Raw genomic sequence first — 15651 nt, 5'->3', positions numbered from 1 at the left:
AGAATGTGTTCCAGAGGTGTCCCGCCGGAAGGACAGGGAGCTGCAGTATTTCTGCGCTCACTCTCTCCCATCATAGGCTGAGGGTGGCTCCTGGGGAGATTAACTCCCTGGGAGGTCCAATCTGTCCCTCACAGGCCCTAAGGCAGCATGCTGGGCGTTGACTGTAGGTCACTGTCTGCCTATACTAGGATGGTGAGTGCCAGGGGCGCATTGATAGGGCATTGACAGTGTCTACTATGTAGGATCTAGCCACTCTTCATGTATCACCGACAAGCAATGGAGAAAGGAGTAGGAAGAGACATTGACTGAGTCCTGGTTGGGTCTCAGGCACTGTAAATGCCATCGCATGGACTTCCACCCCAACTGTGCAGGGCAGATATGATGATCCCCATTTACAGATGAGGAAACCGAGGCTCAGAAAGTGAAGACACCTGCCCAAGGACACACAGCTAAGTAAGTGGCTGACCCAGGTCTGTCCAGATTTAAAACCAATTCCCTTTCTGCTGGGCACCAGAGCTTTTTGCAAACAGGAAGACACCTACCTATTGCTGTGGACGTCCAAAATTCTTTATATCACAGGAGAGTGTTAGGAAGGTTGAGGGATCCGGGCTGGCCACTTCTCTTTCATTTGTGGACATAAGAGATTCTTGAGAGACCCTCTCAACACTGATGCAGAGAACCGGCAACCCATTTTACAGGTGGAGGAAATGAGGGTAGTGGGAGGATTAAATGTCTTAGCCACATGCATACTCGCAATGTTCTGATTGCCAAGCCATAATGGAGAGCAACTTGCCGAAAGAAATGGCCTCCAGAGCGTTCCCCAGATCCCTGGGACTCCAACCTTTCTGTCGAACATCATGAAGCCCTCTGTGATCATGTGGTTTCCCCCCAAAAGCAGACTGGGCAGGACTTTAGGAAGATCTCACATCCAACAGGTTAACTGCTTCTGGAACCAACTTCCCAAACCTGTTCCCCTCCCCACCACCTTGACCAAAGAGAGACTCACAGCAGTAGCTCCTAATCCCTCTATGGCCCTTTAAGGCCTCTGAAAACCTTACCTTATTTGGAATTCAGGGCTTTCAGCTCAGCCCTCCTCTCTAAGCTGGGAGGGTCAGGGACTCATTCGCAGATGCTTAAATGTCAAAGGAGACCACCCTCAGCAGAGCTGGACTGACATAGTCTTCCCTCCTCTTCCCACCCTTGCAGTCTGGCCTCCTGACGTCCAGCAAGCAGGAGAAAATCACGTGAGAGATGCAGGGGAGGGATTCACCTTCCTCTTCCTCCTCTTTTCTGGTTAAGCCAAAGGGTGCTGGCAAGGGGACAGACAGATCCACAGACTTTTGCCTGCCCCCTCCACTGTACTCCCAGCACACCAGGCTCCCTCATGTCCATCTCTGAATGGTCCGCCCAATATTCATGCTTCCATTTTAGAGATGAGAACACTGAGGCTCCAAAAGGACAGGAAACTTGCCCAAGGTCAATGGCGAGAAAGAGCGGAGCTGCCCGTAGGTGCTGTGTGGAGAGCTGCCCATTCACCAGGGGAAGACGCTGCGTTCCAGGGAGGAAAAGCCAAGTCGGAACTAGAGTTCTTGAGTCTGCTGGCCGCTGGGCTTCTGTTCCTGGAGCAGGGCAGCTTGTCCTGAGCCTGTCAGTTCAGGGAAGTGCCATGGCCTTCTGGTGGGGCCATGGCCAGACATGATGGCCTTTTCTGGAGCCCCTGGGTCAGGGCTGGGCCCCTCAAGGCCATCTGCAGACACGTGCTAATGTGGCCCTGTCAGCAGACTGAGCCCAAGAGACAGGCGCCCAGCTGGGGGAAATAGGAGAGCAAAGCATCCAACCACAGAGGTCCAGACGATGAGCATGTGGGCCCAGAGGACCCCGAGCAATGCCCTAATGCCCTCAATTACTCAGTCATGTCTTCAAGAGGCTACAAGGGTGACCCCTAGCAGCAGGTGACCCCAAGACCACCTTGGGTGCACGCCAGCTCTCTCACGCCCACGGTCAGACACACACACTCCGTACAGAGACTCGTATGTGAGGTCCACTGTGACACAAAGGACCTGGATAGACCCCAGTAGTGCCCCTGGTTGTGAGCTCCAGGTGAGAGGTCCCCACGCTCTCTGCATCCTGGGGAGAGACTCAGTCTGCGCTGGGCTCCAGCAGAGGGACTCAGCCCTCCTGTTACTCTCTCCTGTATGGTACAAGCGTGAAGTGGCCTTTCAATGGGGAAACAAACAGTTTTGTTCTAATGTAGGTGCTGGCTGTTCAGAGGATTGTTGAGAAATGCCCAACCCCTGGTGACATTGAGCCAGTCCAGTGGGAGGGTGGCTGAGGCTCAGCCTGACCCTCTGCTGGGAGAGAGGAAGCCCGCCTCTCAGCTACATGGGTGCCAGGCAAGCCAGACAGAGCACCCAGGGTTGTATGTCCACTCCATGGTGAGACTCACCCCCAAGAGGTCCCAGGCACAACCACACAGTCACCAACAGATTCCCGCTGTCAGATGCCACAGTCCGATGCCCACTGTAGGAGGCACCCCTGCCCACACAGGGTCCTGTATTCCCACATAGACAGACCCACGTGCCCTTGGATGAGCCAGGTCTACAGGGCCACATTTGTAGTCTCAGAGCTCGGCATCCACCTGCCCAAACAAGGTGATCTGTATTCACACTGCCACAAACAGTCACACACACACGAGATGCATACCCTGCCCCCTGTCACACACACTGTGCACAGGTGTCCCACCTCCCAAACGCACCCTCGCTACAACCAGACCCACAGGTCAGCCCCTCCCGTTCCACTGATGCACAGACAGACACACACCCCCATGCACGCCCAAAGACCCTTCACCCCTTCTCCTGCAGCTCTGTCTCCCCCTGAGCAGTTCTGTGTTGGGGGTCTCAGACCTCCCCCCAGGGTGGTGCGAGGGGACTCCAGGAACAATCCACCCTAGGGGATAAGAGCTGGTGGGCCTCAGACCCCTAAAGTGTACCCAGGACTGTCCCAGTTCCGAAGAGGCCTCCCTTGGCCTCAACCCCCACACCGTTGCCCATAGCAACCCTCCCGGCCCCAGCTGTGACCCAGGGGGTTATAGAAGGAGCCTTCGAATAGAGTCCTGGTGGGGAAGAGGCAGGTTAGCATTTAAATATGGTTCTGGAGACTCAGGGTCAAGACTGGGGCATCTTTGGGTGCTTAGAGAGAATCAGACTCCAGTGTCAAGAGACCCCAGAGTGACAGCCCTGACTTTGTGAATGATTAGTGGCCAAAAGTGAATGTCAAGGGCATAAGAGAGAAAATAAATGTCACAGTGTTTTGAAAATGCTAAAACAAGGCCTGGAAGAGATTTCTTAAAGAGGGACGGCCCAGAGAGTGTGAGGACTTGGACATTCCTGGGTTGGAATCCAGATGCTGCTGCTGATCAGCTGTGTGGCCTTGGGCAAGTCACTTCCCCGCTCTGAGCCTCTGTTTCCCCATCTGTATAATGGGGAGAATGAGACCTTCCTTGTAGGGATCAGGAGAATAAAGTGTATCGAGTGTTTACACAGTGCCAGGCACACAGACAGCATTTGATAATATCAAGAGTGGGAAGATCTCAGACTAGAAGTCCAGTCTCTGCTCCGCCTCGTATAAGTTGGGTGACTTGTGTCAAGTGGCTTCAGCCCTCTGAGGCTTGAGTTTCCTTGTCTGTAAAAATGGGAATCCTTATACCACCAGGCTGATGTGAGGGTTCAATGAGGCTGCACGTGGGAACGGCTCAGCCTAGCTGCCGGCAGGTGGCAAGTGACCAATATATGGTAGCTATAATGATAACAGCAGATGCTATTATATTACTATCAGCATCTAATCATAATAACAGCATTGCTATTATTGGAAGAAGCACAGACTTGGGAGACAGAAAAACCTGGCTTTGACCTCACTCTGTCATGTGACGGCTTTATGATGCTGGAAGCCAGCGGGCCTCCGTGAGCCTCAGTTTTCTCATCTGTGAAGTGGAGGTAGCCGGAGCATCTACGTCATATGGCTGCTGCGAAGACTAAATGGGTCCAAATCTCCCAGCACGGAGCCTGCCATCAGTGGGGGCTCCATAAATGCTTGCGGAGTCTAAAGAGAGAGGGTGACGTGACCCCTTATGTTTTAGAGCAAGGCCAGCCTCTCGTTGCCCCGTGACCTGAGTTGTCATCTGGCTGAGTTTTCTGGTTAAGTGACTGTTTGCCCACGGTGCTTCAGGCCTCCTACTTCGTCACCGTAGATCTTTAGCTCAGATGTCTGACCCCTCTCCCTGTCCTCATCTTCTATGGCACATTCTCTGAGCATGATAGAATCTTCCTTGGGGTGACTGATGAACTTTCGGGGCTTCCTTCCGAGCATCCCAGGCCACGGGATGGGAGACTGTCTAGTGTTCTCCCATGGGACACTAGTGGCATTGGGGGTGTTGACAAGTCCTCATTGGGGGTGGAGGGCTGTCCTGTACAGAAGAGAATCACTGCATAGTCTAACCCCCTCTCCCCGCCTGGGGAAACTGAGGCCTGGAGGACCACTCAGTGAGTCAGCAGCACCCTGACCACCACCACCGCTGCCGCCGCCTCACCAGCGTGGAGTGAGAGGTGGGGAAGAGGAGGAGGTCGCACCGGATGGTGTGAGCCTGTGGAATGCTCCGGAAATCAGCCGTTCGACCAAATTCCTGATGTCTTCTCAGTTTACTAGATTTACTTCCACAAGAAACAACCTCAGGCTACCTGCTAGGTGATAGAAATAATCACGAGGGTGCCTTTGACAGCTGAAATTTTAAATTATCATTCTTAAACAGCGCCCCCCTCCAATCCTTCTGCCCAGGGAGTAATTCCATGCACATAAATATAAATATATATGTATATGCTAAAAAAGTGGTTTTGCATTCTAGATGGACCCAGATATAGATATAGATGGAGGTGCAAGGTTTTTGCAACTCGCTCCGCTTTTTCCCAAGGGTTAATATTTTGTTTCTGACATAATCCTCGGTAAGTTTTTTGCTAATGGTGGGTCCTCAGGTTTGTCACGTAACCTCCCCTCTCTATTACCCCAGACCCGGCAGAATTTTCAAGAAGATAACATGAGATGCTTTTTGTAACGTTCTCAGCAGAGGGGATCACACATAGAAGGTCCTTGATAGATGATGCCTATTTTTGTGCTCCTGGCTTTGATCTGTGCTCTATCAACAGCGTCCTTTGTTTTCTGTGAAAGCTGCACTTCTAGAAAGGTATATACAACTCAGATTTGAGAACAGCTGAACCCAATTTTAAATAGGCATCAGGAGCCTTTTGATAAATTTGACAGGAGCCCCTTTTTATTTTTTTTAATTTGTCTATATCACACAAAAAAATACGTTCACCTTAGAGAAAGTTAGAAAAGAGCTTTACAAAAAGATGGAAATAAAAATTGCCTACCATCCTACTCTATCAGTCAGAGTTCTCCAGAGAAACAGAACCAGTAGGATGTATGGGTATACATATATATATTAAGAGATTTATTTAAGGAATTGGCTCATGCGGTTGTGGAAGCTGGCAAGTCTGAAAGCTGTAGGGCAGACCAGCAGGCTGGCAACAGGGCAGGAGTTAATGCTGCAGTCTTGAGGCAGAATTCCTTCTTCTCTGGGAAACCTCAGCTTTTGCTCTTCAGGCCTTCAACGGATTGGATGAGGCCCACCCACATTATCGAGGGTAATCTCCTGTAAGTCTCCTTAAAGTCAACTATTTGTAGATATTAATCACATCTACAAAATACCGTCACAGCAACACCTAGACCAATGTTTGACCAAACAGCTGGGCACCATAGCCTAGCCAAGTTGACATAAAACTTAACCATGACACCTACTGCTCAGAGATATCCATGGTTGTTAACATATTAGTATATGTCCCTCTAGAGAATTATATTGAGAGATAATTTTTGGATAAAATTGATATTTTATAATATGTGGAGTTTATATTCTCAGTTTTTGTTTAACATCATATCTTGAACACATCTTCATCTCTCTACAGTGATCTTGAACACCGATATTTTTGATGGAGATATAGAATCCCATTGTGTTGTCGTTCCGTGCTCTATTTGCCCAATACTTCTTTGATGGACACCTGGGTTGTTTCCAGTCTTTCACGTGTTAATTTAAATAAATGCTGCAATGAACATCCTTATTGATAAATCTTTGTGTACATCTGCAGTGGACACAATGGGTGTCCACTCAAATCCCCTTTACTGCGGTGACTGTTGGTGGCCAGTGGTCACATTTGCCCCTTTGCATGAAAAATGACCCTTGGCCCAACAGGAGCAGCTTCTCCCCGGAGCTTATGTCCCACAGCCAATAACTGACGGATATCGGGGAGGGGGACACACAGGTCCAAGCCCGGCCCCCTTTCCTTAAAGTGACACCAACTCTGTGGTGCAATTTACACTCCCGGCTGAAGGCGGGACCCCGCTGAGGGCACGTGCTTGCTTAGCTCCGCCCCTGCCCTGTCTTGCTTCCCCCCTGCCTGAGAGCACATCCTCAATAAAATGCTGTCTCAGGTTCTGCTTCTAGGAAACCAGCCTAAGACAACATCTCTGAATATATTTTTAAGGGGCGACTTCTATTGAAGGGACAGCGGTGGCCTCCAAATTTTCTATGTGCAACTGGGATATTTCTGGATTAGGTTATCTTAAAGGGAGTCCCTCCAACAGATCAGTCCCTTGTAGCCTTCCGGGGTCTCAGTGCTGGGTGGGCAGAGACTCCTGGGGCCCCGGGTGTTCCCCCTAAAGTCTAGGACAGTGGGAGGGAGAGGGGCACCTTGGTGCTGTGAGGCAGGACACGACAGCCCTGGGCTTTTCTCAATCCTCAAATGCTCAGCCCTCTCCTGATGAGATCATGAGAACCCCCATGGCATCTATCATTTCCCTGAGGCGGGGCTGCCACCATCGAGAAGGAGGAAGCAAGACATAGGAATGCTGACCAAGAGAAGGGAATAATGTGGCCCAGCGAGAACATCTCAGTGACCCGGACTGTTGACAAAGATGCCAGGATTGAGGAGAATGTTCTTGGAATTGTCTAGCTCATTAGTCTCCACTTTGACTCACTGTGTGACCTTGGGCAAGACTCTTGCCCTCTCTGGGCCTCAGCTGACAAGCGCTTCCTTCAGAAGGTGGTCTCGCAGCCTGGATCTGACTGTTCCTTTTCCCTCTGGCTCTCTAGACGGAAGTGCAGTCTTCCGAGGCTGCTTCCGCAGACCCAACAACCTCTCCCTGGCCTTGCCAGTGACGGCCGCCATGCCGAACATGTCCGTGGACAAGTGCGTGGACCTCTGCACAGAGAAGGTGAGCCCAGGGTCCTCCTCGCGGAACTCCAGGGAGGGGTGGGGTGGAACAGCTGGAGGAACAGCATGCTTGGCTGGAGAAGCAATGGCCCAGCTGGGATGAGGGAGGTCATCACTGTGATCTGTGACATGGGAGAGGGATGCGACCATTTCCTGTGGATACCAGGGGTAGGAGTTACACAGGGTCGATTTCTTCCCTCTGAGGAAGTGTGTTTGTTCTAATAGAGAGGAATGCTCAGGAATGAGGGTAACACTTCAACTGGGCCTAGAAGCGTGAGTAGAAGATTGCGAAGTAGAGGCAAGGATAATCCCACCTTGGGACAGAGTGAGTTCCCCATCACTGGAGGTGTGCAAGCAGAGGCAGGGTGTCAGCTGACAAGTTGGGCATTGAATAGCAGTTGGACTGCATGATCTGTGGGTCCTTTCTCAGCCTGAGATCCTTGATGGCTGACTGTTTATCCTTCCTCCCTAGCCAGACGGTGAACTCCCCAAGAGTAGGGGCTGTGTCTTAAACATTTTGTGCCCCCCACACCCGGCACAGAGCTGGCGCATCACTGACACTGAGTGATGTCTGAGGAGCTCTGTCCTTCACTCAAGATGAGCTAATTACATGAGGGTCCACAGGAGAACCGCCCCCCGCCCACCACAAGAAGGCAGTTGCCCATTTCATTCATTCATTCAGCTAATATTTAAGGAGAACCTACTTTGTGCCTGGCCTCGTGCTCAGTGCTGGGGATGCAAAATCAACAAGGTATGGTCTCTATCCTCAAGGACGCTGGCATTTGCTGGGGGCCTGCCTGGTGGCTCCTCCTGGGTGTTCAGCCTGCACCCCAAATCCCAGACACCCCCACCTGCTCTGAGTTGCCTTGCTTGGCCGTTGCTCTCATGGAGGCTTGTAATCCCTGGAGCGTCTCTCAGGAAGACCGAGAGGCTGCAGCGTCACAGAGGCTGCCTACTGAGCACCTTCTCCGTGCAGCCCTCTGTGCCACGGATCACACAGTTTACCTCTCACAGCAAGGCTTGGAGTTGGGAATTCTCACCCCCATTTCACAGATGACAAAACCAAGGCTCAGACAGGGAAGTCACTTGCCCAAGCTCACAGCACAAGCAAGTAGCAGAGCTGGGACTGACTCCACATCTTTGTTCTTAATTTCTGAGCTGCCCTAGAGCCCCCACAGAGAGGCTTCCAAGAACCATTTAAGGGCATCCAGGCGATTTCAAGTCACCAAGCATTTCCTGAGTGCTTGCTCTGCTCCTAAGAGGCGTCCTGGAAGGTTGGGCTGAAGCTCATGAGATTAAAGGAGGTTTGACCATCATTCGGTCCAGCTCTCTCTCTTGGGCAGGAATCTCTCCGCGTGACATCCCCTCCAGGGGACGTTCCTCAGTCCCTGAGGGCCTTGGAGGAACCTACAGATCAGCTGGAGGTGGGGGACAAACACACGTGAGACAGTGAGCACGGGGCAAACAAGTGTGAGAAAAGATCAAGTCACACACAGAACTGGAGGGACGCAAAGGTGTGCGAGTGGACGGGAAGGCCCCTCTGCAAACACCCCTCTTCCAGTTTTCTCTGGTCTCCTTAGGGGCCAAGGGAGAGAAATTGAGCAGATTAGCAGGCAGGGCTACAGGGCTGCTTGTGCCAGGTGGTGGAGGGTCTGAGATTTACAGCATCAGAGGAGGCTCCCATATGTGTCACCAGTTAGAAAACATCATCAGTCATGGCCCAGGCTGACCCCCACTGTGTATCAGCATCTCTCTCTGCTCTTCAGCTGGGAGCTACAGTTCATATTCAACATCTGTTAGGAAAGAAGGCAAACCTACCGTGGCAAAGCTCACCAGGTCCAGCCCCACAGGTGCGACCTGGTTTGTTACCCGATTGTTCCTGGACCAGCTACCAGGGAGAATTCAGGGCTGTGGGTCTGGACTAGAAGAAAACTGGACAAAGAACGCTCCGTTGCCCTCCAAATCTCAGGTCCATCCTGCTCCCACTTAGCTGTTCCGCAGAACGAGTAAAGCAATCGCGAGCAGCTCTCCCCACAAAGATTGTGCACACACGTAGGTATCAAAATCCTCTTGGCCTTAAAGGAACGAATTCAGACAGCCCTTCCCAAAGCGTGGGCTTCGTATCACCATCAGACCAGGGGGGATTTACCATGGTACGATGCCTGACTGTGAGGCAGGCGTTTCTTTTCCAGTTTTCTTTCAAGTCCTCCAGGAGAAAGCTTCGTCTCAGTGCTGAAGTGTCTTCCACACCTCCCTACCCTCAACTCACCTCCCTTTTATAGGAAAAATGGAGCCAACCCCAGGCTCTGAGTCTTGGCAGGCGGATGAGATGCCTAGTTAGAATTGAATGACATAGTTGGTTTCTACAGTATTTGCCGTTACAGTGTGGAAAGTGTGGAAGTGCTGCTTCCTCACCAGTACCACTTTGGGGAGTGATACAAAGTTTCCTTTGAAATTTAAGTCTCACAAGGCAAGTTGACTTCAAGGAAACGAATAAATAAATAATAGTACAGGAAAACAAAAAAGAAAACAGTAACTATGTGAGGTGATTGATATGTTAATTAGCTTGATTGTGGAGATTCGTTCACAAGGTATCCATACATCAAAACATCAAGTTGGACACCTTAAATATACTCCATTTTTATTTGTCAATTATATCTCAGTAAAGCTGGAAAAATAGTACAGGGGGTTCACAGATGGGGCTAAATCGTAAAAGTAGGGTTCACTAAGGAAGTGTGGGGACCCTGGCGTTGGGAGTGTGACGGAGAAGAGAATGCATTCAGAGTCCGGGCAGTCCAGGGGGTTAGCGACTGCCTTCCTGCCCCACTCCATCCCCAGGAGTACCCGCTGGCGGCCCTTGCGGGCACCGCCTGCCACTGTGGGTTCCCCACCACGCGATTTCCCCTCCACGAGAGAGAAGACGAACAGCTCTGTGCCCAGAAGTGCAGCGCAGAGGAGTTTGAGAGCTGCGGGACCCCCAGTTACTTCATTGTGTACCAGACACAGGTCCAAGGTAAGCCAGCCTCCCCGGCGACCCCCAGATGGTCTCCCAATGGCTCCCCTTCCAGAGGTGCCCCAGTCAGTCCATTCCATATGGCCCATACTCTGCAGGGCAGAGGGCAGAGGGCAGAGGGCAGAGGGCAGGGCTGGTGAACTTGGCCAGGCTTAGAGATCCTGGATGGGCCACAGAGGGAGGGCGCCAGGCAAGGGGGGTGCTCTAAAGACCCTCATCTCTATCCCTCATCCTGAGGTCCCCCTTGGTGGCTCTTTCCCTATAATGGAGACAGAGACTGAGTGGGAAGATGTCGGGCTGGGAGTGGGAGATCTGGGTCTCCAATATAGATGCCCTGCGTGATCCTGGGCAAGTCACTTCCCCTTTCTGGGCCTCAGTTTCTCCCTCTGTAAAATGCGGCTGTAGATTGTTGATCCCCAAGGGCCCTTCCAATTCTAGGGTTCTGTAAATTTGCCTCTAAATTCTTCTTCTCTTTCTCCGGGTCACTCCTCCTATCCACTTCTATCCTTCCTCTTCTAATGGAACCCACAGTTACTGTTTATCTCCTCTTCCCTCTCTTGGGGCCACCAGACTGTGATGATGGTGATGATGATGATGGTGATGGTGATGATGGTGATGATGGTGATGGTGATGATGATGATGGTGATGATGATGATGGTGATGATGGGGTGATGATGATGATGGTGATGATGATGATGGTGATGATGATGATGGTGATGGTGATGATGGTGATGATGATGATGGTGATGATGATGATGGTGGTGATGATGATGATGGTGATGATGATGATGGTGGTGATAATGATGATGGTGATGATGATGATGATGATAATGGTGGTGATGATGATGGTGATGATGATGATGGTGATGGTGATGATGATGATGATGATGATGGGGTGATGATGATGATGGTGATGATGATGATGGTAGTGGTGCTGGAGTTGGTGGTGGCACTCAAGGTTTCTCAAGGACATTCTTTGGGCTGGACTGAGAGTTGAGTCCTTCATTTGCATTTTCTCCCTGAATCCCCTCAGCTCTCCTCTGAGATGGGAACCATCATTGTGCCTACTTTACAGGAAGGGAAATCGAGACTTAAAACAGTTGAGGGACTTGCCTGAGGTCATGCCCTTTATAAAATCTCTGGATGAAAACCTTTTCTCCTGACTGAGGCATCATAAAAGGTGGGTGGCATTTGGAGAGGTGTCTTGTTGGGACACTCAGCCCAAAGGAAACCCCTGAAGGATTCCCTATATCTGAGTATACTGACCACCTACTATGCACCAGTCTTATGCCAAGCCTCGTCTCACATAGTGATGCAAAGCCCACAGTAAGCCTATGGTCAGGGCAATATCATCCCCATTTTACAGACAGGAGAAGCAAAACTTATAGGGATTCAGAAGTGGCCACAATTGCACATCTACGGGAGTGATTTGCTTTCGGGTCTCTGCCTCCAAAGCCCCTGGTAGAAACCTCTGCCCACAGTGCAAAGAACTCTCCCCACTCCCTCTGAAGCCTAGAGAGCCAACAAAACACCACTGGGCTAGACCTCCTCTTCATCTCCCAGGAACCAGGCCGCCATGTATGGTTGGGTAGGTTGGGCACTGCACAGGCAAATCCTACGGGAAAAGTGGTACCTGAAAGCCAGCCCACGCTCTGCCTGTCATTCTGTGCACCTGGATGGCAGCACATCTGCCCAGAGGAAGGGGACGGTGACTTTTTCTGATTTGCACTAAGGTTCTGTGAGAGCTAGGGGCAGCCCCACCAATGCGCCTCCCCTGTTTGGCCTGATGGGGCTACCAGTGGTGGCTGAAGTCCTGCTAAGAATGCAGTGAGCAGGAACGTGTTTAGCTAGTGTGGCCCTTGGCTTTGTTTATCCTCCAATGAGAAAGGATGAGCATTTGTTAGTTTCCAGGAAGTGTGAGTTGGTCTGTGTAGATCTGTGTTGCCCCAGCTTGGGGGAGGGTCACACTCAGATTAATTATCCCATGACCGTGAACGGCTTTGATGTGGGCAGAACAGACACTGGAGCCTTTGCAAGAGCAGACAAAGAGCTCTAATGGATGAGTTTGCTCATTCCCAGTGTCCTGCCCCCAGGCCGTGACTGGTCTTCAATTTTTCCATGTCATGCTTGCAATCCCTACGCACTGGGGAGGCTTGAGAGTCATGCGGTTCATCAGGCTGCCAAGAGCCTGGTCCACCATGGCTGTCATTTATGAAGCACCTGTTATATGCCAAGCCCCGATGTTCCTGCTGGGAACTAAATAAGTATTGAGCACCTACTGTGTGCCAGATACTATCTAAGCCCTTTGGACTGAATTAACTCATCTAATCCTCACAACAGTCCAATGACATAGGTGCAGCTATTATTACCATTTTGCAAATGAGGCTACTGGGCACAGAGAGGTTGAGTAGCTTGGCCAGAGTCACACAGCTAGGACAGGGCAGAGCTGGGATTCGAACCCAGGCAATCTGGGTCCTGAGCCTGCACTCTTAACCACAGCTTTTCAACATACATTGCAAATACTTCACATGCATTATCCATTTAATCTTGTAAGGTTTATTAGCCCCATTTTACAAGTGAGTAAACTGAGGCTCAGAGAGGTGAAGAGTCTTGTTCAATGTCACACAGCTCGGCCATGACAACCCCAGATTGGAACTCAGGTCTGTGTGACTCCGAAGCTATATCCAATACTGCCTTCCACATCTGCTCTGATTTATGGAGCTTAAGAACCAAATACACTTTCTTTTTGGTGCTAAAAACAACATCCTTTACTGCAAAGTTGGTCTTAGCCTGCCAGGATGTATTTGAATGGAGAATTCTGTTTTCTGGGGAAATTGAGGGGCCGTGTTCTTTCTCCCTCCCAACATTTTATTATGAAAAAATGTCAAACCTCCAGAGAAAAATGGAAAGAATTACACAGTGAACACTCATATACTCATCCCACAGATTTTCCATTTGTCAACATTTTGTTATATTTACTTTATCATACATCTCTCCACTTCTCCATCCCTCCATCCTTATTTTTTGATGCATTTCGAAGTAAGTTGCAAACATCGTTACACTTCAGTGTGCCTATCATAAATGATAATTCGATATTTGCTTATGATTTTTTGTAGTCACATTTACATAGAGCGAAATGCACAAATTTTAAGTGTACTATTCCATGGCGCCTGGGTAATTCACACCCTTATCAAAATATAAAACATAACCATACTCCTAATCATCTAGGCTCTCTTTTGCAGTGTGATCCGTGAAAACCACTCCCAGTCACCTATGTAGGCTTCAACAAAGGGAAAGACGTGGTTTATTTTTTTTCCAAAGTCTGCTCTCCCCTGAACAACGGATTAAATGCGGCGTGATGGGAGTAGAGAGCTGGGCCTCTGGCTGCAGCAACAATGCTAGAGCTACAGGTGATTGGCACTCGGTGTGTGGGCCTTGTGCTAACACCCAACGTGCATTCTCCACTTAACCCTCCTAACAGCCCCGGGACGTGATCACTGTCAATAGTCCCATGTTACAGGTGAGGAAACTGAGGCTCAGAACCCATTATTTTTCTGAGGTCACCCAGCACATAGGTGGCCGAATTGGAATTTAAAATTAGGACTTAAAACATTGCCCTTTTAAAAGGCTGCTGTGAGGGCTGGCCCCATGGCTTAGTGGTTAAATGCACGCGCTCCGCTACTGGCGGCCGGGGTTCGGATCCCGGGCGGGCACCAACGCACCGCTTCTCCGGCCATGCTGAGGCCACGTCCCACATACAGCAACTAGAAGGATGTGCAACTATGACATACAACTATCTACTGGGGCTTTGGGGGAAAAAAGGAGGAGGATTGGCAATAGATGTTAGCTCAGAGCCGGTCTTCTTCAGCAAAAAGAGGAGGATTAGCATGGATGTTAGCTCAGGGTTGATATTCCTCACAAAAAAAAAAAAAACGGCTGCTGTGAGAAATCAATGCAGCTCATGGTGTATTTCAATAATGGCAGGTAATGCAGAACAGGAAAGGCCCGTGTAAAATCTTGAAAGGAATTATTAGAAGGGTGGAGTGATGGGTGCTATCAGATGGTGCTGAGTAGTCAAGTGAGGTGAGGCTGGGCTGAACACTGAGTGGTCGCTGGAGACTTGAGCAGGAGCTGGCTCTGGGCAGGGACCAGGGAGAAGCCCAGAGAGGCAAGAGCTGGGGGCAGATAGAAGGGGGAGATGGAATGGGGTGTGGACGCCTCGGCCAGAAGTAGGGCTGAGTGGGGTGAGCAGAGAAAGGGGCTGCTGGAGGAGGGTTTTTTAACTGATGGAGCTATTTGTTCATGTTTGAATGCTAATGTGGTGGAGCCAGCTGAGAAAGATGCAGGGGAATTGATGGAGCGAGGAGCTTGGGGAGGAGGAAGGAGATGGGAAGGAGACACAAGAGCAGGGGGCGGCCCTTTCTTCCAGGAAGTGGGAGGGGAGGAGGAGGGGGTGGGAGGCAGGAAAGCCTTGTGAGCCTAAGGGGCAGGGGAGCCAGCAGAGGAGGAGGTTTGCCGCCGGTCCCTTCACGGGAAATAAGGGCTGAGGTCATGGGCCCAGAGTGGAGACACAGGGCAGGGACTGAAAAGCCAGGATTCTCTCTTCCTTTTCCACTGCAGAGCCCCCTGTGCTGGGCCTTCCCTCAGCTTCCCTTCTATCTGCAGGGACCGAAAGAAATCACCACCGTGCCTTCTTGCCTCCAGGAGGGACTGCAGTGGGAGGGGCTGAGGCACATACTTCCCGTTAGCTCTGTAAAGAATCAGGAGTATCGGAATGGTACTCACCTGCCCCAACCCATTTTACAGATGGGGAAGTTGAGGGCTAGAGAAAAATAGTAACCACCCTTTTGAGCTCTTTAGTGTATTAACAAACTACATGCATTATTTCCTTTAATCCTTATAAGAGCCCTACAATGTAGATATTACTGTTCTCCACCCATCCATCCAACCACCATTGCATCCATCCTTCCACTCATCCATCCTCCCATCCACCCATCTTCCACCCACCCATTCATCTGTCCACCCACCTACCCATCCATCCATCTAACCACCCATCCAACCACCCATCTACCCATCCATCCATCTAACCACCCATCCAACCACCCACCCACTCATCCATCCATCTATCCGAGAAACATATATTATAGTACATATTATGCATAGTAATGATAGCCCAGGCAGTGCAGGAAGGGAGGGAGGGAGTACCAATTCTAGAAGCAGTCCACCTGGCAAAGGCAGGTAGGAGGCAGTGAGGCCGAGGGCAGAGCATGCCTGAAGGAGCAGAGCACACGTGAGCAAGGGAAGAGACACCAGGTGGCCAAC

General features: G+C 50.6%; 1 protein-coding gene across 1 annotated transcript in view; it reads left to right on the top strand.

The window, feature by feature from the left end:
• Positions 1-15651, top strand: part of WSCD2 (WSC domain containing 2) — a 50852-nt gene that overhangs the window by 20752 nt on the left and 14449 nt on the right. Inside the window, exons 4-5 of the mRNA XM_058532285.1 lie at positions 7196-7317; positions 10155-10329. Coding sequence (XP_058388268.1) covers positions 7196-7317; positions 10155-10329 — 297 coding nt within the window. The remainder of the gene's footprint in view (positions 1-7195; positions 7318-10154; positions 10330-15651) is intronic.

The sequence above is a fragment of the Diceros bicornis genome, chromosome 35 (genome assembly GCF_020826845.1).
Source record: "Diceros bicornis minor isolate mBicDic1 chromosome 35, mDicBic1.mat.cur, whole genome shotgun sequence".
Lineage (NCBI taxonomy): Eukaryota > Metazoa > Chordata > Mammalia > Perissodactyla > Rhinocerotidae > Diceros > Diceros bicornis.
Note: the sequence above shows the minus strand (reverse complement) of the source record. Positions and strands in the feature narration are given on the sequence as shown.